At 40.6% G+C, this 25192-nt stretch overlaps 1 protein-coding gene across 1 annotated transcript in view; it reads right to left on the bottom strand.

The window, feature by feature from the left end:
- Nucleotides 1-25192, bottom strand: part of ptprdb (protein tyrosine phosphatase receptor type Db) — a 93193-nt gene that overhangs the window by 42262 nt on the left and 25739 nt on the right. Inside the window, exons 2-6 of the mRNA XM_040146910.1 lie at nucleotides 21944-22093; nucleotides 10505-10650; nucleotides 7740-7881; nucleotides 1945-2133; nucleotides 594-602 (exon numbers count right to left, since the gene is read on the bottom strand). Of these exons, the coding sequence (XP_040002844.1) occupies nucleotides 594-602; nucleotides 1945-2133; nucleotides 7740-7881; nucleotides 10505-10650; nucleotides 21944-22028 (571 nt within the window). The 5' untranslated portion in view covers nucleotides 22029-22093. The remainder of the gene's footprint in view (nucleotides 1-593; nucleotides 603-1944; nucleotides 2134-7739; nucleotides 7882-10504; nucleotides 10651-21943; nucleotides 22094-25192) is intronic.

The following is a 25192-nucleotide window of genomic DNA, read 5'->3' as shown; positions in this document are numbered from 1 at the left end:
TTATATATCCAGTTTGTAGCACCTATAGTATGTTTCTTTAAACCAGTGGTTCTCAATTTTTTATTGCATGTCCCCTTCAGAAGCCCAGAAAAGTTCACCACACCCCAACATTTTATATCAATCATCAACAATGATAGGTGAAGCAACTAATAAAAAATGATCCAAGTTGAATTTTAGTGAAATAAAGGTTAGTACGATAGCATCAGCAAACTCATGTTCTATTATTTTCCCTATATAAATGATACTCATTCAACTTAGTGTCATTCCATATTTTTCCCCTGGTCATCCATGACCCCCTACAGTGGCGTTATGCCCCCCCAGGAGGGCCCACCCCCGGTTTGAGAACCACTGCTTTAACCAAAACAATGTATGGGTGCCTGCAGAATTGAGTGTGTATTTCTGTGTGTGTGTGTGTACATCTCTGCTTTATATTATCTTTGTGTGTGTGACTGTTAGTAAAATGCATGCCATGCATTTTAATAACACCTCAACATTTTTAAAGGTGAGCAGCAGCAGCAAGAGTAGCAACATTAGTGAACAGTATATAGAAAAGTGGACAGTGAAGGTGTGGGCCTTGGAACAGAAGCACTTACCAAAGGACTCTGTGGTTAAAAAGATACAGAGAGAAAAGAAACAGCATAGACATGGCATTACAATTGGACCATTGGTTACACAGAGGAGTTGACTTAGTAGAAACACCTTGAAAAAGCACGGGAACTCCACAAAAAAAAAAAAGTCATGGCTAGTGATTATTTACACAGATGTTTTGTGCTTAAAAGAATCGCAAAAGTAAACTATTTTGTAATCATCACACAGAGGAAGCAAGGCTAAAACATTTGACATTTTAAATTGTAACAATTTTTTAAATACTTAGAATTAAAAAAATATATATATTTATAAAAATGTTGTAAAATAAAGGTCAAAGAGGGAGTCTTAGCAGGGTGTTGAGGGTTAAGCCAGAGAATGAACAAAAAACGGGGACAGAAGCAAAGAGGTTGTTATTCGTAAAGAAGCCAGAGAGTTGGGTGTCCAGTCACAAGAAAGGGGTTTTGGGTCCAGAGTTGGCCCCTGGAAGCAGAAGGAGGACTGAGGGTGGAGGGGACTTTGCTACGACAAGTTTGGATTTTACACACTACTGTGGCTATAGAAAACCTGATTGAAATGGATTGAGTGGCTAGACTTGAACAGAATTTATTCTGTGTGTTTTTCCCAGTAATCAGTATTTAGTTTTTAAAAAAATATGTCAATGTATTTTCCTCAAAAAGAGTGGACATAGTGTCTGTGAGTTAATTTCACACCACCCAAGACATGCTTTTCAGGAAATAAGGAAAAACAAAAGGTTATTTGATTATTTAGTCACAGCAGTGAGCTATTTTGGGGAGGCCAATCCCTCAGTACATGCCACCATCACCTGGGTTCACCTTGCAAATTCTGTCAGTAGAGAAATTTGCTAAGAGACATGGAACACACTGATGCGTGTTGTTACAAATATTTTATAATGTTTTTAGTAAGTGAAAAATTAAACTGTTCGTGATGGTGATTTGCCCAGGAAGACCTCAGAGAGTTTGGAGAAAAAGTGGAGAAAAGATGGGAGTTCACTTTTAAAGGCCTTGAAGAGAATAGAAGGATTGGCAACCATACACAGTCAAATCATACCACAGCAGCAGCAGAGAGGGGGGCAGCTGAGAAACACAGCCAGTAACCACAGCAGGGGGAGTGTGGAACAGCAATAAGAAAAGGGGTGAACGAGGGCAAAAAGAACAGAAACTTTGTGGGAACAGAGAAGTAAAAACTGGTTTGGGTGGGAAAAGATGGGGAGGATAACAAGGAGTGGATATTGTAAGAGAGATAAAAGCAAAGTAGAAGGGAAAAAACCTTATGGTAGAAATAAAAGCCAGGAGTGAAGGGAAAGGAAAGGAACAGAGGGATACAAGCATAGGTTACCTGAGCGGAGCTGCTTGATTCGCCCATTGTTATTGGATGTGTTGACTGGCAGGAAATCCTTGAACCAGGTAATTTCTGGGTCAGGGTTGCCGCTAGCAGCACAGAGCATGGTGGCGGTCCGAGAACGCTCCACCACTTTCAGCTGCGGACCCATGTCTATGGTGGGGAAGCCCGAGGGCAGCTGGTCCTCTGGAAAGATCAGAAACAGGAGTAAAACAGAGCTGGACATTACTCACATCTCCAGCTTGGTAGCACAGAGCAGTGGTTCCCAACCTTTTTTTGTCATGTACTCCCGCACTCCTATCAGGTTAGCTGAAGTACCCCTTCATCTCTCTGACTTTTCATGATTCAGATAAAAATAATAAATAAACTAAAGGCAACATCACACCAATTTTTAATCCTATCTGTTGACTTTCCTTCTTAAGGCACATGTGCATATACTGTATATGTATATTTATATTTACAAAGTCATTTCTATTTTTTTCTAGGTACCCCCCCCAGTAACTGCAGAACTAACCTGTGATGTACAAATGCCCTTGGTTGGAAATCACTGGCATACTGTTTCACTTCTCTAAATGAGCCAATAGGACATCCACATGTATAAGGATTAGTAAGAACTACCTTCCACACAGGATAAAGTAGGATAATATCTTGATATTACAATGTCCAGTGTCACCCTTAGGAGAATTTCACGCAAAACCTTGCACATGGAAATGTAATTCCAGCTTTCACATGATCATATCACCTTATCATGGCTACAACCCATTCTTAAATTAATTTGCCATCATTTTTCCTCAGTTTACCAGCTACTAATTCTTTCTGTTATCAGTGTTGCCAGATTGCCTACTTTTTATTTTAGTAGGTAGGTACACATAGTGAGTTCAATAGGCTCCCCATGCAGTGACTGATAAGACAGACAAAATGAAACCACATTTAAGTTCATGACAACCAGACTGAAACTTTCTGCTCTGTGATAAAAGCCTTGTAAAAGTTTATATCTGCTCATATTAATGAATATTTTTTACATTGAACTGAATTACATTGAATTAACCTGTCTGCTTCTGAGTTGTGCGTTTGAATCTAGTACCTGAGAATCTGAGCCAACACACAACTAAAGCAATATAGTCTTTGCTCAATATATGAGATAACATGATGTTCATACTTGAAGAGAAAAAGCTTAAGCCCTGAACTGATGCCGAACAGGTTTTGAACTTCCCAGATTCACTATTCCAGTGTGAAAAGGTTTTAAGGGAAACGCAAGAGTCAACTTTAGATTCAATTTAGACTCAAAATATTTTTTACATGAGCCTTGAGCCCAGAGGCAAGACTTTTGAAGAATCCAATAGTGAGGTCAAATAGAATAAGTAACATTTCATTCCACCTGACAAACTACCTCACTAAAGCTTTGGGCAACCACTCTTCGAATAAGAATCAGTTGAAAATCAAATACTCTCTATTCTGCTGGGAATCAGTGGCAGTTCAGCTACACTTTTTGTCCAGCTGAGTCTATTGCACACAAACCTGTCTGCAAGTTCACCCCTTGCATAAAAGCTAATAGGTGAGTCCAATAGAGACACATCGACTGGGACTTTTGGGATGACAAATCAAATGTGATACCATAGACATCCGAGGCAATTAAATCAAACATGAAGAGTCATTCCACTGTGATAGAGGAAATCAAAGGCAGTTGGCCAACTTCATTCAGCTCAAGTAGCAGACTTAGGAGAAGGGAGGGGACAATGCTTCGAGGAGGTGGGGGATCAACGACAACAGAACTCAGTCAAACTGAAAAGCTAACTGTATTAACCCCTGGAATCAGATAGGCTCAGAGAAAATCAGTTTTTAAAAACAAATCCCTAACTTGGTTCAAGGCTGCACTCTGAAACTGCAAGGTAAAATGTCAGATTCATGAGTCATCCACTGAAAAGGGGATAAAGATAGACATGGTGAAAAAAGACAGATGAGCAGGGAGAATGTGTTCCTGCATGTGTTTGCGATGTATTTGATCTAGGAGGCAGTCTATTTTAATATTTCCCCCATTTTTTTTTCTTTTTTACCCAGGATCCCTTGTGACTTTATCCTCCTCAACCGCGCAGAGCCTCATTAACGGGAAATCCTAGCGCTGTACCCCGCCAAGGAGAGGCTAATTCTGGTACTAGCCCATCGAACCATAGCCAACGGCTCGTGAGACACTGGCCTCGCGAGTGTGTGTGTGTGTGGCCTTTTAACAGCTCCGGTTTCAATCAATCACAACGCCCGACAAATGGAAACATAGACATGATTAACCAAGAGAACAAGATGAAAAGATGTTTGTGTGTATTAGTGTGTCTGTGTGGGCGTGTGGTGAAGGAGGGTAAAAGTGCAAAAAAAGAGAAAGAGTAGAATAGAATAGAATAGAAATGAGTGCGACAAAGAAAGAGTGACAAAAAGGAAAACAAAGGGAGAAAAACAGAAAGAAAGAGAGGGAGAGCACAAGGGACCCATAGAGCATAACAATCCTGATTCTCCCTGCTTTCATTATGCAAACGCTTACTTCAAAGCCAGCCCTCGTAGGCAGGAATAATGCATTCTATTTCATCTACCTGGGGTGGGACACTGAACTGAACATTGAGGACGCACAGTTGCAATGCTACTCGCTGAGATCATGCATCGCTCTCTTCCCCTCTTGCACCAGTGCACATGCACCGGATGAAAATGCACACACAAAAAGCACATATACAGATGCACAAAGACACACAAACTCTTGTGTAGACGGAAACAAAACGTGAGCTTTTTAAATTTAAAGCTGACCAGGTGTGAAGTGATATGAGTGAAAGCATTTGAGGGCTGACTGAATGAGATGACACACATACACACATGCACATAACTAGCCTTCCACCATCCTTCATGCGGACAGGTGTAAGCAACACTAAAGCATGTTTGGGACAAAGCTGCTCCAGCATATCTGTGTGTGTGTGTGTGTGTGTGTGTGTGTGTGTGTGTGAGACTGTATTGCTCAACAGTGACAGTTAAGAACCCCCTGAGGTCAGAGCAGATGCATAACCCCACACTCCCTTGCTGAAGGAGCCTTCCACACATCCCACTGTTTCATTTGGATGTGCTCCCACTTCAGCGTTTTCACTGTGAGCGATCCAGATAATTTCACAGCTCATAGAAAAGCCTGGTCTCATAATCATGGGAACTGCAATGCGAACACTGTCCTCTTTATATGAGACCCAAAATGAAATCCACACACATCACTCGCTGGGTTTGTCATCTGTAAATCTGGAAAACTGCACGTTAAGTCTGGTTTTACAATCATGGGAACTACAGCATGAGCTTACTACTGTATTAGTAGCCAAAATTAAATATGTGACCCTACAAACAAACTTGTTTCTGTCATTCAGGACTGACTCAGGTAGGAATATATGTCTGTATTATAAGGAATCTAATTATATAGTAAATTTTATTTTATTACAGCCTCGGTCTAATTTTCTTAGTTCTGACCCTTAAAAAAAATCCTTAGTAATAGTACCATTGTTGGGACTAACTGCTTTGAGATCTGAGAACATGGTGATGTCCTTAGAAATAAGTCAGATGGGGCAAGAAACAGCGAGTAGCTGGCCCCAGCTTGGCAAAAGTTGTTTGGAAGATAAAACAAAGGTGAACAGTAAAATTATTATCCAAACTGTCTGTTGTAAATATCCACTGCAGTTTACAGATCCCCTTTCTGGTTCAAATTTGACCCACTGCACTTGTGTTACCAACCTTTCTGCTGCACTCTGTTGAACTCATTTTCAGTTTTATCTCCAAATAAATTGGTATAAATAATCTGGCTAAACTATGGGCTTGTCAACAACTTGTCTGATCATCTGACCCCTCATGTTCCTTTTCCCATTCATTGTAGGAATGTCACCATGTTACCAGATCTGTGCAAGTACTTTGCTTGAAGTCTCCAGTGGTTAAAAAAAAAAAAAAAAAAAAAAATTGTCCCACAAATTTAAGGATGTAAATTAGTTAGAACCTTACAACTTTATATTTTCTATTTACAACTTTATTTTCTGGCCCCAAGTACTTTGTCCAAGACTCGCGCTGATTCATTCAAACAGACACCCCTTCAACTATTTCCCAATCATGAATTATACAGTATCTGACTGTACACTGGATCCTAAAGCATATAATTGCTTTAAAGTTCATTATTATTTCAGCCACCGCCAATCACAGCCATTTACTGGAAGCCAAGATTTCAATTAGCCAGCTTGTAATCATCAGTAATTAAGCTGGCTGACCTTAACACCGGATCCGTCCTGTCAGACAGTCAGTCAGTCACTGGAGCTGTGTCTTTACAGAGTCAGGGGAGACAAGGAGACATGACTGACAGGACTCTGTGTGTGTGTGTGTGTGTGTGTGTGTGTGTGTGTGTGTGTGTGTACTTTGTACTGCCATTTGGACTGACAGTCTATCAGGGGCTATTAGCCGCTCCCAGGTGGCCTCTTATTCATCCATAACACAATGACTTCTCAGTGGAATAGAAAGAGGCTAATGACTACAGAAAGGCTGACTGTCTTAGATTGAGGATATACAGTATTTGTTTGTGTATGTGCTTGTGAGTATGTGTACGTATATGTGTTCACCTGTGTGTGTGCACAGGAGTGGTTGTTTCTCTATAAAGAAAAAGAGCGGATAGAAGCTTCCATCAAGGGAGGCAGGAAAAATTAAAAATAGATGCAGAGACACATAAGCGAGAGCGCGTACAGATGTACACACGCAACTCAGCATGTTTGCACACACACACACACACACGCACACGCACACGCACACGCAAACACATACACATACACATACACATACACATACAGACACAGACTGACACTCACACACACACACAAACACACACACACACACACACACACACACACACACACACACACACACACACACACACACACGTACAAAGACAACCATGTGAGACAGGAAAAATTCTGGATGGATGGAGCGGAACAGCACAGAAGATGCAAAGAGTGGTCTGATGTGAATAATTTAGAGGTTGCTGTGTAGTGGACCTAAGAGCATGTGGAGAGATAGAGAAGAGAGCGAGACAGAGAAACGGAGGAAATTGTACAAAAAGATAGAGAAAGAAGGCGAAAAAAATAAAGAGAAGGTACGAGGGAATGAACTTGGGGAGACAAAAACACAGACAAGACAGAAAAAAAACAAAAGTAGAAAGAACTGTAGACTGTGTTATTACCCCTCAGAGAGACAAGAGGGAAAGAAAGAGAGCGAGATGAGATGGTAGAACAATACTGTAAAAGGCAGGCGTTGTGATTATCCACACTTGAGCAGCTTCACTCACTCAGACACTCTTGAGCTTCAAACTACCAATACATAATGTTCTCCTAATGGACTCCACTAACACCAACATCACTATCTGCATTAATGGACTCTTGCTAACGCTAACAAAACCATGGTTGAAGTGAAATTACTGTAGTTGTACCTTTACATACGGTTTTTCTTATGGATGCAAATACACTTTGGAATCCATTAGATGATCTATCTATACATCAGTTAAAGATGCTTCACAGCAGTTATCGCTGATGACAAATACAGCATAACACCTTAAAAATGCCCTCATATCTACTTACATATACATTAGAGTGTGTTAGAAAGAATTTATTAACTGTATATATATTACAAATGCTGAAGAGAGGGCATTAAAATAAAGTGTTATGAATTTATGTAATTTTCTTTACAGCAATTAAAAATGGTGCGTGATAGTTAGATTGAAACATAGCTTGTGTGTGTGTGTTCACACTGACCGCGTAGCACACTTAGTCTGGTGGAGGCAGTGATCTCTCCTGCAGAGTTGGAGGCGTGACATTCGTAAATCGCCTCGTCTCTGGGGGTCCTCAGTGGCTGGATCCTCAGGACCGAGCCGGACCCGTCATCAAACTCTATCACCTGTTAGTGGGAAAAAGATGTTAAAAAGGATAAAATTTATATTTTTATAATAACATCAGAACAAGTGAGGTGTAAAGTGAAAGGGGTCGTTTTTAGTTTGCTCTTTTAGCCTCAGCAAGCGACTGTTTTTCAGTTAAAAAGTTGTTGGAGACCAAAACAGAGCTAAGAAGAGAGGTAATATTGGAGTTGCATTTGCCTGGAGGCCAGACAGACAATTTTAAATTAATGCCAAATATGCATTAATATCTTAATTATCCATTAATATTCCATATCTGCTGGATTTTTAAATAAGCAACTGTTTTCTCAAAAAGTTTGCTATAGCTATATCAACTTTAAAGCCAATAATATGTCAGTGCTGTGTTTACAGCTTCTTTCCACTACCTCCAAAATGAGCTATTGCAAGTTTTAAGAAACCTCCTCCAGATTCATTAAGCTTTAATATATTGCACTGTGGTACAGATATACTAGCAGCAGACTTGTTCAAATGTTTAGTTGAAGCACTGGACCCTTACTACTTTTGATGTTTGGTTTTAATTTTACCTTCAACATTGTTTGCAGCTCAGTGATGAACACTAATTTTCAGAGACAAAAAAGGTTTTGAAGGGTTTTTCCTAGTTTTTCGTTCACTAAGAGAAGCTGAAGGGACAGAGCCAGGGAAATATGAGAGCACTAGTCAGGTGTAACCCATAGCCACAAGGTATATCTGGATCCACAGCTTAGGATCAATAACTCTATACATTAAAATAGATTTCAGGTACCACTGACTAGGAAGGGATTGTTAAGAATATGTCCTTGATTGTGTCTCATGTCCTTTTCATATTTATGGTATGTAAAAACTTTAGTTCTTTCAGAACGACTGGATTGTGCATTATAAATGCTCTTGCATAAGTTTAATATATGCATGTAGTAGATCTGGATTCTGAATTCTGAGAAGGTTTCTGCTGACTGAAATCCAATAAAAATAAATCCCACAGCAGCTCGTGACGGACAGGACAGCAGAGAGAAATATACAGTAGGTAGTTGGAGCTTATATAGGGTAGATTAAAAATAAAATATCTCCCCGAGTGATTTAATCACAAACAGAAAGACACCAAGATGAACTTAAACCTGGGAGGAAACTCGACTTATTAAAGTGGAAACGCACCCTCAGGCTCGGGGTGACACTGACTGGGCAGAGAGAGAGAGGCTGGTTCAACATCTCCATCTATGAGTGACTTGTGAGGTGGGGAAATAAATCAAAGGTTAGAGCCTTCGGGAAACTAATAAGGCTGATCATTTAAGGATCTCATATACTGTAGCCTAAGGCATCATCTGACATATGAAAGAGTCGGAGCAGATAGCATTTCACACAGTTGTATAACCTTTGGAGTACAAATGAAGAAAAGCAGGTAAACTGATCAAATCTTTAACAGTATAATTTTGGCTTTATATGCATAATGGTAATAGATGGTGTTCATGTGATCCCAGAAAAGGGCTCTTTATTGTACTAAAAACACAACACAACCTTCATTATTGACTTAAATGTGAACTTTTATTGCAGTAATGACATTGGTAATGATACACCCATCTCACAGCAGGTACTCTGATTTGTCATCAAAGGAAAAGCACAGGTGTAACTAATGGCTCTGTTTCATTTAGGCAATTCCACTGAGTTAGCATGCACATTACCAGAGCTCTGAAACTGGCTAACCTAACTGTAAGGTAGCCATTTAAAGCTTCAACTAAGAATAATTTTGATTGGTAATGAATCTGCTGAATATTTTCTTGATTAATTGATTAATTGTTTGGGCTATGAAATGTCAGAAAACGGGGAAACAATGCGTTCATAATCTCATTATTTCCCCACAACCCAGGGTGATGTCTTCAGAAGTTCTGTTTTGGCCAACCAACAGTCCAAAACCCAAAGATATTCAGTTTACCATCACATATGAATAGGAAGCAGTAGGTCTTCACAACTGAGAGTATAGGACTAGGTCATGCTTGGTATTTGTGCTTGAGAAATGACTTTTCCTTTTTGCTTTTCTTAAGAGATTGATGAGAAGAAATACAGTACACGAACCTCATCCCCTTTGTCAAATATGAGTCTAGCAGTCAGCCAGCAGCAAGTTAGCTTATTTTAGCACAAAGACTGAAAACATGTAAATAGCTGGTCTGACTCTGTCCAGTGTTAAAAAAGTCCGCCTATCAGCCCCTCTAATGCTCACTAATACCTTGTTTGGCTGGCTCCACCTATACATTTAATGGACAGATATGAGACTGGTATCGATCTTCTACCTCTCAGCAAGAAAACTGAGAGTACAATTAATTGATTATCAGAATAGCTGCCAATTCTTTTTTCTCTTGATAGACTAATTGATTGATTTACCAATCGTTACAGCTCAAGTCAGCTTCAAGTCAAAATGCTTCCTGTATGAAAGGCATACAAAGAAAATAACAACAGGAAAACACTGACAAGAACTGACACCAACAGCAGCAGTCATACTGCTTTACATGAACCTCTATTGTGGCTCTGCTGTGGGAGACTAACCCAGTCCCATTTTAGTTTACAATATTTTCTTGGATGAGCAGAATTCGGTGCTAGTACATGGCAATGAGTTCCTTAATCAGTATCTCATCATCATACCTCAAATCTCTGGTTGCTGACTTTTTTGCCTTTTTTGTTCCAGACAATCTTGGGCTGTGGATCCCCTGTGGCCTGGCACACGAAAGAAGCCACTCCACCCTGGACTCCCGTTTGGTCTTCTGGGGTTCGCGTGAATCTGGGTGTTGCTGTATGGAACAATGCAATTGAAAAGTTAGGTCAAGTTCAAAGTTGGTGTGTATGTGTGTGTACACATGTGAAAAACATAGGAGATGAAAAATTTTCGACGGATGGGTTACACAATGCTCTACATAGGACAACACATCACCATCAGTCCTACATTAATGATTCTTCACACATGGATTATCGTGTTTATCTACTGTAACTGCACTTAAGCACCGAAATACCACTTAATCTGTCATTCACACATCTGTAACACTGATGCTTACAGACTGCTTTTGGACTTAAAAAAAGAGTGTGTGAACGGGGAATGCCAGATGTGTGTGTGTGTGTGTGTGTGTGTGTGTGTGTGTGTGTGTGTGTGTGTGTGTGTACAGTGAATGAAAAAGGGGGAGGACAATGCAGTCACTAAATTGGTTTCAAAAATCCACATTAAAATAGATCAGAACACTGTTGAATGCCGTGGCTGGTTTTAATGTGTTTGTGTGTTACAGTGTGAGCCCATTCTTGGAGTACGCACGCACCTATATCTGTCTTTCAGCGCAGTTGTGCATGTGGTTGGCGTTGTATAGGTGTGTGTCTTTTTTTCTGTACACATGTGTGCACTTTCCACCATGTTTTTCCTTCTGTCCCTGTACCACCAAAGAAGCTTAATATTTCTGTGCCATAAAGGATTTATGAAGACTTACTCCTGACATGACCACTAAAACCCCTCGCTTCAGGGACGCCAACAATATCATAACCACAGCCTCCGCTGGATTGTGACATCACGACATCAAAAAGATTCGGCATGTCAGTCATGGTACGTCACTGCCAGCTCGCCTAATGGCATTCCAGCCAAACCAGAAAATCCCTACTTAAGGGCTTACCGCCAACCGCCCTGACAAAGGGAGAAAAATTGCTTTTTGCTGTTTAAAAGGAGTGAGGGAGAGAGGGAGAAAAGCTAAGCTTTTCAGAGAAAGAGAGAAAAAGAGAGAGTGTGTCCTGAAAGAGTGGGGACAGCAGAACGGAAGAGCGAGTTAGATAGAGAAATGATGGAGAGAGAGAGAGAGATGGAGAGCAGAATGGGTAAGGAAGAGAAAAAGCATGAACAACTGAAGTGAAGGGAGAGAGGAAGATGAGCAGGATACGAGAGAGAAAAAGAGAGGGGGGACACTGGGTGAGATAGAGAGAGAACGAGCCAGATGTACTGGCAAACATGGTCAGAGAGCCCCAAGCTGCCCAGTCACCTCTACACCTCACTGGCTCACGGCCGAATCTACCTCAGTGACTGAGCAGAACAGAGTGTGTGTACGTGAGAGAGAGAGAGAGAGAGAGAGAGAGAGAGAGAGAGAGGGTGAGTGTGTGTGCATATGCGCTCTGCTTACTGTTCAGCCTTGCATATGCCAATTTACATCCTGTATCTTTACACAAACTATGCACATCCATAGTGGGGTCCAAAAGTCTGAGACCACTTTCCCATTCAGTTGAATTGATTAATCGCTTAATGCATTCATCAAGCAAAAAATACCAAACATTCACTTTGTCCAGTTTCTCAATTGTGAGAATTTGGCAATTTTCTCTGTTTTTGCGTGACTGTAAATTGTATATGTATATATTTTTGTTCTATGGGTGGAACAAAACAAGCAATTTGAAGACATCACACTGAGCTCTGGGAAACTGTGATGGGATTTTTTTCCACTATTTTCATTCTGCCTAATAAATGAATAACAGATTAATCAGATATATTTGTCAGATTAATAAAAAATAAAAATAGTGCTTAGTTTTAGCCCTAATATGTATATCATTGCATGCACACAGTTTGTACAGGCATGCCATTATACTATAGTATATGTCCGTGATGCCATGACTGAGTGAGCAAATGTGTGCACCCATCTGAGAGAGAGAGAGAGAGAGAAACAGAAAGAATGAGGAGTGGGAGAATCGCTCTCTTAATCCTCTTGCTAATCTCTCCTCCACAAAACAAATGAAAAGTGTAAAACCAGCAGAGCCATACTAAAAGGCACGGTAGATCTTTCAATTGCTTTTTTATCTTTCCCCCCATACTCTTTATCTCTCTAGCCCCGATCACTCTCTTCATATATCTGCTGTTTAATTGTCTTAGGCACTTGCTTTCTCAAATTTTGCCCCTTTATCTATCTGGCCCACTCCTAATTCTTTGCCAATGAATCACCCCCCCCCCTTCACAGCTGCTCTCCTTGCTCCTTCTTTCATCCTCCTCCTTGTTACTCTTTCTCCATCTCCTCCCTCCATCTCTCGGGTGTTACGTAAGTTTTCCTGTCACATTGACTGACTTAATGAGGAGGGGGGGTGTAACCGTATGCTCCACACTTCTCCCTACTCACTCTCGCAGTTCCTCTTCTCTCTTATTTCTCTCCTTCCCTCTCTTTATGTCATCCTCTTTCTCTTTTCCCCTCTCCTCCCGTCTCTCAACTACTTTCCCCCCAAATTCATCCCCCCTGCTCTCCTCCTTCTTCTATCCCCGATCCTCTTCTTTGCTCCCTCTCTGTGTCCCAACTGTTCTGTCTTTTGCCAAGATCATCAGGGTCTTCTGGTCGTGCTGCTTGGTAGGATTAAGCATTGACATTTTGTCCGAGGGGGGGGGTTCAAGCTCAAAAGGGCATTTCAATATTGGTAGTTATTTTAGTGGAGAGGGTTTTATTATTTCATGGACACAAAATCAAAAATGATGATGGACTTGGAAAATTCACACAAAAACTTGGTCAGGCAGGGCGCTTTGGAGTAGTCACAGGCTTAGGTGCTCGTGCATGTCGCCAAACGCTCCTGACAGCCTTCCTCTTCTTCCCTAATATGACCCAAGATGGAAGTGAGGGCAAACTACTGACTGGGTCCGCAGAGAGAGATTTAGATGGAATTAGACAGTGCCAATCTTTCCCCTCTTGGTGTGTGTGTGTGTGTGTGTGTGTGTGTGTGTGTGGGATGGACGGAGGGTGGCCTACATAAAGGTCGCCATACAGTGGGATCTGATCTACACAACAGATGGCAGGGATTACAAAGTCAGCTCCCTTTTTCGGACCACTTTGTACTCGTGGCTGAGGATGTGTGATAAACTTTGAAGGGTCGTCTTCATGTGTTTTTGGTATTTAAAATCAAAGATATAGAAGAACTACATTTAGGTAGCGCAGAACAATGGTGCCCTGAATTAAAATTTTATTGCATAAATAATTTTCATACATGTATCACAAATACATCATCTGATAATCAGGTAAAGACTGGACTGGCAGCAGACTCTGCTGTGCTTCTCCTCCATCCACTGCACTGTATTTTGTTTTTACTGTGATAGATAGATTTTTGGGATACCTCCCCTTACATGAACCTACAAACTGTAATGGGGTGATGGAGGTTCGGTGGAGTAGCACGTTAAAAAGAAAAATAACAAGACTAAATGAAGCTAATGGCACTGTGTAGGAGACCACAGGGACATACTGTAGCTGGCAGATGCTGTCTTAACCTAGAGGGACACAGCGATGGAGATCGAGTTTGTAAGAACAGATGCTAGCACAAACCCTCAGGGAGTACGATTTTCGAATATAGTGTATTAAGATTAAGATGGGAAATTGTATAAATCTAGAAAATGGAAAGTAGATATTTGGGAGGGAGCACAGATATAACTAACCAGGAAAGATGTAGATACTGTACATCTCAGGTTGTAAAAGCAGAGATTTAAAGGTGTGATAAATTATGGGCTTCCATACTTTTTTTGACTCTGACAAATTTATGAATATGAATATGAATATTTGTTAAGCAACACACATTTGAGTGAAATGCACCCTTCATTCTTGGGATCTCACATTTGATGACAATTTACAAAACCTGAGGACATTTTTCATGTATAAATGAATCAACTTCACTATACTTAAAATTATTCTGTTCTCTGACTATTAATGTCCATTAAATAAAATAATAATTAGCCTAGATATTTGTGGAATTTATTTTGGGGGGCACTGTGCTTGGTGATCTGAACTCATTCCTGCAAATCTTTTCCAAACCTCTGCAAAATGTTGCAATTTGTGTGCCCTTGGGCCTCATCTTGTGTGCCCTCAATCACTTAGCTGATCTGATGCGAAATAAAGCATGAAGCAGACAGGACTATCCAAACAAATCAAATCAACAAAAAGCAATGGATGCCGCAGCACGAAATGGACCCACTCTGCCTGATTCTGTGGGTAACAAAGTAACAAATTGTAAAACATAAACTCTGAGATGCTGGATTATCAAGGAAGCATAAAATCAAAGATAAGAATATAGAATGAGAAAGCTGAACTTTCATTAGTAATAGACAATAGTTCTGCCTAAAAGGAGCAGATGGGGAAGCCCAGACATTAATTATAGCTATCCTGCATGCGTGTGTGTATGTGTGTGTGTGTGTGTGTGTGTGTGTGTGTGTGTGTGTGTGTGTGTGTGTGTGTGTGTGTGTGTGTGAATGTGTTTGAGCTGAATGCTTGTTTATTTCTGATCACAGGTTGAATAGTGGATCATCCTTCAGAGGAGGAAGGGGATAAATGGTTTTTGAACTTCCTGATCAGATTGATATCAGGCGCATCCCCTTTGGACATGTTAATGATGATCCTGGGTTTGTATGGACACATGTTTGTGTGGATGAATAGCTTTTGTGAGTATTTGTGTCTGTGCGCTGGAAGTTTTGATCGCATCTGATAAGGCTGCTCTAGATGCTGACACAACCTGCCAAGCATCTGTGCCTGCGCATCACATTTTCCTGTGTATGTCTGTGTGCTCAAGTCGATAGTTAGGCATGTAATGAGTAATTTACAGTCCTTGCCAGGGAAAGATCCAGCTGCATAGTTTTGTATGTAGTGGTGGGTGTTTAGCTGATGACTCCCCAAATGAGAACTGAGTCAGGCTTGTCAGACAAGTTGAGGAACAAGGCCAATATCAGGGCATGAGCCAGGGCCATGATAGTCAGCCTCAAGAGTGGGTGGGCAGCTGGCCAGAACCATAACTTAAAACACATTAACATCAAACCGACACATTAAGAGCAAATTATCAGCTGCTCGCTTTCGTCCTGGAAATGAAATTGGATTACTGGGGCCAATAAACACAGAGAGACAGCTATCATCCTTCTGCAGCACACATAAGTGTTAATTGAAAAACATTTGGCAAAATGGGCTACTTCAACATAGAAAATTAAATTATACACAATTAAATGCCGTAACTTTTGATGAAACCTCACATTAAGGATAAGATGTTACTCAAGTTTCACAAAGTGTCCATCCATCTAAACCAAATCCAGAGTCCAACAATTTTCTTTCCATTTAAAACTGCATGCTTGTGACTTGGATGTAGCACTTCACTGTATGTATATCTACAACTTCCGGCTATGTCACCAAGCATCACTTTAACAATATCATTTTTAGACTGATGCAATAGCATAGGATAAAATACAGTTTTACTGCCGGTAGTAATGCATGTCCAATTAGCATGCCACTTACCCACCATGGCTGCCCCAGGGTCTGACTAGTGGCAAGTTAATCAGGGTTAATTTGTTAGAAACACAAGGGGGGGATTTAATCAAACAGGGTCTTCTTTTATACACAGGTCATAAGAAACGCATGGGCTGCCCACTGAGTACACAACTTTACTGGGTCAGAGCTGGCTTCCCATAGAGCTGAACAGAGGGTTTTCTCAGTGCTGGTCGCAGCGCATTAGTCACAGACCAGTAGACATCTACGCCAGAGCTAAGCTAACGCTATCCAGGCCTCTTTACAGACGGGTGCACCTGCTAATCTAATGCTAAGCTAACGGTAGTCAGATCCTGTTACTCACGGATGGGCGCACAGCTATGCTAGCTGCTAATAGCCTCGCTGCTGTGGGCCAGTGATGCGGGACACTGAGAAGCTTCGGCAGCAGAACTGCTTCATTTTCTTTCTCATCAACATGGACTGTCCTTCTCCCAGCCTAATCCATCTCACTCATGGATTGACATTGATAGATAACGATGGAGAACTTATTGAGGGAACAATGGGTCACTGGGCTACAAACTGAGTATGAGACTACTGACTCGAAGGTGTATTTTATACCCTCTGCCCAGATAATTTAACAGTCGGCTACTCCTAATGCCAGTACCGGCAGTAACCAGTTAAAATAATACCATAACTGTGATTGGCATTTTCTGAAAATGTTGTGATTTGATGTGACCCCTTTCTGTCGCCTTCTACGGAGAGATATTTGCACTGGAGTTGATTGATAGAGGTTGTCAAGCATTTAAATTTGGAATTTTATTTTTAAGGTTTAAAATCATTTTATGGATGGGCATGAGCTGGCACATCATCCCTGCAGCTGATTTTTAATACAGTACGATAAATTATTCCAGAAAATATAACATGAATTATTTAGATGACTGACACTAGTTAAGTGGATAAGTTGCATGTTAATTAAAAATAAGAATATTAAAGGACAAGTTCATTGTGATTAGAGTTATGCGCATTTCTTGTTTTCCTTACTCAACGTCACTGTAGACTTTTCTGCAGTGTCAAAGCAGATTTTTTTTTCTCCCATTCTAAATAAACAATGTCTAACCGTGTTAATCCTCCCAATATCTTAAGGGTAAAAAATGATTTATTAGTTTAACAGCAGAAAAAACTTGCTATATTCATTTTTCTTCAGCATGAAATTTGATGACGTTTCCTGAACTGACCCTGGCATTAGGAAAAGTGAATCCTCTGCCACCTCTATTTTTGATTTTTTTAACTAATAAAAGCTGTACACCACCAGGTTACAAATACTGTAAGGTCTCTTCTTGCATCTCTAAGGCTCACACATTATATCTCATTTGTTTAATCTTTACAAAAAACATAGTGTAGAAAGAGCACTTCTTGGATCTATGGGGGGTTATGTGACGGATTACCAGGACAACCAGCGGATTTACCCAAAAAAACACTATTTGCTGTTCTTACATTTTGGTTTTTGTACAGTTTAAACAGTCAATATAATGTATTAATTAGTGAGCTTTAGAGATGCAGGTTAAGTAGATTTTGTTACCTTTGGACGGAGGCTGGCTAACTGTTTCCCTCTGTTTCCAGTCTTTATGCTAAGCTAAGCTATGGCTGCTGGCTCCAGTTTGCTCCAAAGTGTTAACCTGTTCCTTTAGAGACTTTTGAATTAACTTTCTATGCTGAAGTTAGAGTTGACCAGTATGTTAACCAGTGTAACACTGCAGGGCTCTTGGGCATTTGATCATCACTACCCAGTCCACAGGAGAAATTACTCAGCGCCTCTATCATAAACTGCCAAGAGCAGATTTTGACATTTTGACATTTCATACTTTGGTTATGGGCAATCTTGTCAACGATCTTGCCTTTTCTTTGCACTTTCAATAGGTCAGGCAATACCAATCAATCACAGAAGAGAAACACCATCCATCTGAAAAATAACTGCTTGGTTCTGTTTCACACCCTTAGCTGATCCCCGGGGCAGAAACCTTTAACCTTGTGACCCTTCCTCTTCATTTCATCAGCAGTAATAAGATCCACAAAACTCACACGGAACCAGATACTTATTGCAGTCTAATCTCTTTTCTACCCTAAGCACTACACATGCTTGCATATATATATATATATATATATATATATATATATATATATATATATATATATACACATATAAAACAGACACCTACAAACTACAAACATACTCACAGGGACACATATATATGCACATGCCACTAAACACAAATCCTTACTCATATGCCTGAACTCACAAATCTTTGATAAACAGTATTACATGTATTGCAGGTTGTGTGCCTTCTTATGTTCTTAGTTTCATCCAATGAAACAATGTATGGCACTTTTTCATAGGAAATCAAATGAACTCAATATAAAACGGAAGCTATACTTTGTGTATAGCTTTATGTGCAGGTGTGGGACCTTTCATAGGGTACACTGCAAATTGCAGTAAGCTCTAAATATACTCAAACTTGAGTTAAAAATAAATTACACTTAAATAATTTGTTTTCGGAAATTATAAATTAGCTGGCACAATATGAAAAGTAAAGTCTAAATTAAAAACCTGATCAAAAACTAGGGTAAGAGAATTCAATTTTAAAAAAAAAAGTCTGCAATGTGTTTTCGAAGAAGACATTGCTTTTTATCGCAACTCAGACCCTTGAACTTAGCACCTGAGGGAAAGCTAAATGAAATACTTGAAGGAAACTAAGCAGGGCTCCTGTCTAAGCTGTTGATGTCCGCTGCCTTGCTCAAGGGCTTCCAAAGTAAGCAAAAGTAGCAGTGCTGTCATTGTGGGAGATTGACCCAACCACCTTTCAGATTTCAGTGAGCCTGATGGCCATGTGAGCTCTGGCAATATGGTCAAATGTTGACGGGTCTATCAGTCACCACATGAGCAAGTTCTATGTTTCCAATGTACACGGGCCTAATATGTCTGTATGAAAAGGTCACATTTTCAGTAATTGAGAATAACTGGTTGAGGGTCTATTGATGTCCCTTACATCAAGCTTTGTGGAAAACATTAAATTGGAAATGTACAGTTTTTACAATACATAAATGATGTGATGCAAACTGAGGATAAATACTTTCACAGCCACCCTAGACAGAATCCTAAACTTCAGTTGCTTGATCTGCTTACTAAAGCTAGGGCTTGCAACTGAAGGACGAAGAAGGACCCAGTTTGTTGTTTTATGTTACACACAAAAGAAGCTGTATTTCATCTGGAAATTTTATTGTTACGTCCGATCTGCAAGGGGAAGTTTGACAGCTTGTTGGTTTTGGGGCAAACGATGGTCAGCGGAAAGAACCCTGTTGTTGCACTGTTTCCTGTCGCCCTGAATGACACGCGGAGAGATGCAGTTTCTCGCACAGGGAATCTCACTGCGTACATGGAGCATTGGCCTAGTTTTCGACAGGATCAGGGCATTACTCTTAATCCACCAGATAGATGTCATATGCACGCACGCGCACACAAACTCACCGAAACAAAAATGGTGGTGAGAGAGAGGCGGGGAGAAAAAGAGAGTAAAAGAGGGAAATGTGAATTTGAAAAAAAAAAAAACATATTCACACATGCAAAGCTCAGTGCACTGTGTGTATTGTAGCACCAGCGGTTGTGTGCAGAAAGCACATATGGTGCAGTGTCATGCAAGGCTTACAACTATGCACATGGGATATTGTTTCATCTGATTGCATCTTAATACCCTCAGTCCACTAGTGTGTCTATGGGTGTATCTTGTGTATAAAGTGTGTGTGTTGATGGTGTTTCTAAAGTTTAATAAAAAAAAATATGCCACTGTCCTGACATAGAGGAGTAAACTGAAATAAACACCCCATTATGGTTAAACTGTATCCCATTCGTTTACCATTAAGTTTGAGTGAAGATAAGCACAACTGAAAGCAATTTTTCAGAGCGCATTTAACATTTCAAAACATGTAGACACGTGATGAGCACCAAAGATGTCAGTGTCCCAGCAGCCTCTGTTTTGATTCTTAACATTCAAATCACTGAGTCCCCACTGTTGATATTAAAAGAGGCATTGCACGTCATACACAATGAGATAAAAAGAGAAAAGAACAGCCTTTTCTCCCTTTCCCCCCCTAAAGCCCTCTGTCCCTCCTTTCTCACCAGATTATATGAATGTGCCAAGAAGCGGCAGAGAGCAAGCAAGAAAAGAGCAATAGAGAAAGTCACAACTGATGAGATGAGGGCAGGGGAAAAAGAAAAATATAGACAGAGGAGACAAACTACGAGTCTTTTCAACCCTCGTTGCATCTGCACTGCTCCTGTAACCCTCATAGAGGAAGTCTGGGAGCATCATCGTTTTGATGGATGACTGGGCCTTTACTGGCTGACCCTGGAACTTAGACAGGGGACAAGAGGGTAGAGGCTGAAAGGAATACAAGAGTGGTGTGTGGATGTGTGTGCTTTTACTGGGCTCATTGTGAGGTTGTACTTTTAAAACATTGCAGGATGGGATATGACAGCCTCAAGCCTACACCTGTGTGCTCATACTCTCGTGTGTACGTGTTTGTGTGTGTATGTGTGTGTGTGTGTGTGTGTGTGTGTGTGTGTGTGTGTGTTAAAGGGGGGTTATTATATATGTTCAGCATCAGTAAAACCATAAGCTAGGAGCGATACTTCATCTTCTTTCTAAAAACAGACCATACTGTACCATATATATTATCTTCTTTGCAATCATTCTTTTTTATTTATTTATTTTTAACCACTTTTCTGGTATAGAACAATAATTTTTAAAACAAATGTAAATAAATTCTAAATTAAAATTCAACTAGACACCATCATCACTGAAATTTCCATTGCTAATCGCCAACCTGACAAATTAACCAGGAAATCATGCAGGGCCAAGACTTTTGCTTACACAGGTAGACACTGATGCTAAGTATGTTTACAAGCACACCGGTATCCCAGTAATGGTTTATTCTGAGTCACTCATATTTGTGCTTCTGTAAATATCATGTACTGGTTTCAGACACCTGGATAGGCTCTTATCTATAGTTCTTGGGAAGGCTGAATATAGGTTCTTCCCTGGCCCATTCCTCAATCCCTCCACTCTGCAAATCAGTTCAGTAGTTTTTGCGTAATCCTGTTGACAAATTAACAAATGTGGGCGAAAACACAACTTCCTTGGCGAAGGTAATAATCAGTAGTTGCATGAGTAATTACACCCAGGATACTGATATACATGTAAACTTACTCAATGAGAAATACATTGGATTAGCCACAATAAGAGATCTCACACAACCACACCACAAACACAGACCACAACACACACACACACACACACACACACACACACACACACACACACACACACACACACACACACACACACACACACACACACACACACACACACACACACATACATTGTGTGAACACAATCACACAAGCAGTGGGGAAATTATCTGATTTGCCATATGTGGTCGGTCTACCCATGCCAAGAATATACTGGGATGGACAAAAACAGCTGGCCTCGTATCAAACCTGCTACCCAACACACATTCACATACTCTCACACACATACAGATCAACACACACAATCACACACGTATAGTTCGGATGTGATATCAGGAGTGGAGTTTAAAAGAAAAATCAGGTCATTCCTACCACTTACAAACAGTATGTGTATTCAAAAGATGTTTGGGAGTTAATTTAACAGTTTCTTTTTGTGCATGCACACATCTGTGTGTGTGTGTGTGTGTGTGTGTGTGTGTGTGTGTGTGTGTGTGTGTGTGTGTGTGTGTGTGTGTCTGTGTGTGTTAAGTATTTGTGTCGGAGAGTGAGAGGACTCACAGTCGGCATCAGCGAGGAAGAGGAAGCTGAGGAGGAGCAGGCCTGGACTGGCAGAGTGCATCATGGGATATGTCAACACATGCATGCTGTATCCACCGTGAGCTCACCGCCTCACTGTACAACAGGACGATAGAAGCAGGCCCTCACAACCTGGGGAGAGAAAGAGGAGAGGGAAAAGGAAAATGTAATCATTAGCATCCTTCCAAAGTCCAAATTAAGAGAGTTTCAGATATCATACAGACTGTGTGCACACTCAAACACACAGACTTTTAGTGTGAGTTCCCTCTAGGCCTTGCACTCCAGTTATGCAGCTGCCTCTCCCCTTCTCACTTCATTAGGACCATTCATTGCCGGAGGTGTGTTTCGGTGTGTGTGTGTGTGTGTCTGTGTGCGTGAGGGTTCAAAAAGTAGCTTATGAATTTCAACTTATGGCAAACATTTAGAATTGAAACATCAGTCAGCATAAAGTTCATTTTTTATGTCCCGTGTAAGCAATGGCCTCAATTTTTCTGCTTTAGTTTTTATCCGTTATACAATCTACAAAGCAGACCGCACTTCAATACTGGATTTCTTCCAAATATACATCAAAACAGTATGATTTCAGATTGATGAAAAGGACTGAATGGCTTTAAGATGGAAGGGTGGAAGGATGGAGTGAGGCCTTGATGGCTGATGGGGAGATTAAAGTGGGAGGAGACTGGTGCTATCTGCTGGCTATGTTGAACACAGTGTTGGATCAACATACAGCTCAGTGTCTCTATCCATTCATCCTAAGCTCACTTCCTTCCTTGGACTCTCTCTGCCTCTCCCTATGGTCCTTTTTTCCTTTTACTCTCCCATCTTCATCCCTTACACACACACCTGTTACTTACAATTTTTTTTTCTTCCTTCACTCCATCAGTCACATTTTCTTTTGGACTTTTTACTCTCTCTTTCTCTCTGTCCCTCTTTCTGTCTCTCTGTCTTCTATCTGTCTCTCTGGTGCGAGTGTCTGGCATTAGAAGAGCCAGGCATCAGTCTGCATGTCAGAAATCTCACTGCTCAAATCACGTGACCCAGTGAGACATGGCAGATCACTGCCACGCTCCAGAAGCCCACAGTGCTGAGTGAGAGACACTGAATGTGAGTGGAGGCAGGAGAGAGACGATGTTTAGATGTGTAATGTGAATTTTTGCTTGAATGAATGTGTAGGCCTGTGCTGTATGTGGAGGCACATGGGGTAGCTTTTTGCACTGATGCCTCTGTAAGTTTATGTGCTTGCATGTATATATTAATGCTGTGTGCCCGCGCCTGCGCTAAATTGCATGCATACAATATAAACATGCGTGTGTATGTGCATGGTTGCGGCTGTGTGCTCCGGTGTCTTGTGTACGTGCATTTGTTTGTGGGCTTTTCAAAACTGGACAGAGTCATCAGCAGTGGCTGCAGCAGTCTTAATCCTCCCCACTCCTGAACAAGCCATCTGATTAAAAAAAGACAAGGGGGTGGGGGGCGGAAGAACACTAGAACCCAGAGCTCTTAGCATTCCTGCAGCCAAGGCAGCAAACAGCTAAACCCACATTGGATTTTCCACTTGGTTTGGCCCGAAACAATTGCTTTGGGATAACCTAGATCTCTCCCTGCACAAATTAAGTCCTCTGCACTGTGATTTACATTACTACAGTAGATATGGGGACTGAGCAATATGCTATGAAAAGCCATAATATTCAGGTACCTAGTGTATATCTCCACAACCCAGGGAAATTACAGTTGAATTTTTTTCAATCTTTGGATATTAATTTAAATTTTTGTTGGTTTTCAAGGGGCCGTTACTATCCTTTATTTTTGATTTCCTAAAAACTGATGAATGTTTTTGTTGTTGTTCAGGGGTTGTTAATTTTACCTAAGTTCTTGTTCACAAGTTTTTAACCAATGTATTTAAATTTTTCCACTAATTTTAGTGAACAATGCTAACACTACCACAACCATTACATACTATACTATACTGTATATCTTACTGGGAACTATAGGAGAAATGCTAGTGCCATTAAAATACACCATGGTAATACACTCTATTCTCAACAGAGCATTCACTTGCATATTTGTCTAATTGAGCCTACTAAATTTTTGTTGAGAAACTAATAAATTAATATTGGTAAAGGAAGATCACTGATAAAGAAGGGCATCTGTTTTGGGGTGTGTGTGTGTGTGTGTGTGTGTGTGTGTGTGTGTGTGTGTGTGTGTGTGTGTGTGTGTGTGTGTCCGTGTGCGCACTTGTTTGTGTGTGGCCACTAATCACTACGGCTGATTCTATGTCAGTGGAAAAGCTTGCATTATTTAGTATCTCACTTCACAGCATGTCATGTTAATTAAAGAGCTAAGATAACGGGAAGAGGAAGGGAGAGAGACGGATGAAAAGAGAGAGAGAGAGAGAGATGAGAAAAGGTGTGTGGAGGGAGGAAAAATGAAAGTAGAGTGGTAAATAGAGCTACAAAAACAGTGAAGAAAAGTGAACTAGGATGGAAAGAAGACAAAAAGATGATAACCTGAGCCACACACACACAAGCACACACACACAGACGCAGCCAGGTAGTCACCTGAATGTAATCTGGGTGGCTATTGCTGCTAGTATTACCAAGGGCCTAACAGAAAGCCTCCCTTGGTGCCTGAGCTTCTGCTGCTGCTGTGGATCACAGTCGGCTCTCAGCCATTCACTTACATTAGTCCCTATCACTCAATTATACACTGTCTGTTTGTCTGGGCGTGCGGCGATCAGTCACACTTATCTCTTGGATAACGTCTGACAGAACAAAGACTGACTCAAAGAGTGACAGACTGGCTTATGTTTTTTCACGGGACAGAAAGAGGGACACATGGGGAGGGGGAGGCAGATGGGGAGAAAGAGGGCAGAACAGAGGAAGAGGATAAAATAAGACAGATAGAAAAGTTGGAATAAAAGAGAAAACAAAATAAACTGTTACTGCAATGACTACTGGAAAATGTCCTAACCTGTCAAAATGTAAAATGTTGTACCTCTGAATGTGTTAAAAAATTAAGTAACACTCATATAGTAATATAATAAATAGAAAATGGGTGTTTAATATTTTGAAAAATCTATACCCATAATACTAAAATTGCCAGTTACATCATCATCAGAAAATAAAGCCATATTAATCATAAATTGTTATTGCATTAGCTGGTTGTTTATTGGATTAATAGCTTTTATTTATTTTTGTCCCATTTAGAGGGTATTTTTTATAAAATGTTGTC

The sequence above is a fragment of the Xiphias gladius genome, chromosome 15, assembly GCF_016859285.1.
Source record: "Xiphias gladius isolate SHS-SW01 ecotype Sanya breed wild chromosome 15, ASM1685928v1, whole genome shotgun sequence".
In the NCBI taxonomy this organism is placed as follows: domain Eukaryota; kingdom Metazoa; phylum Chordata; class Actinopteri; order Istiophoriformes; family Xiphiidae; genus Xiphias; species Xiphias gladius.
Note: the sequence above shows the minus strand (reverse complement) of the source record. Positions and strands in the feature narration are given on the sequence as shown.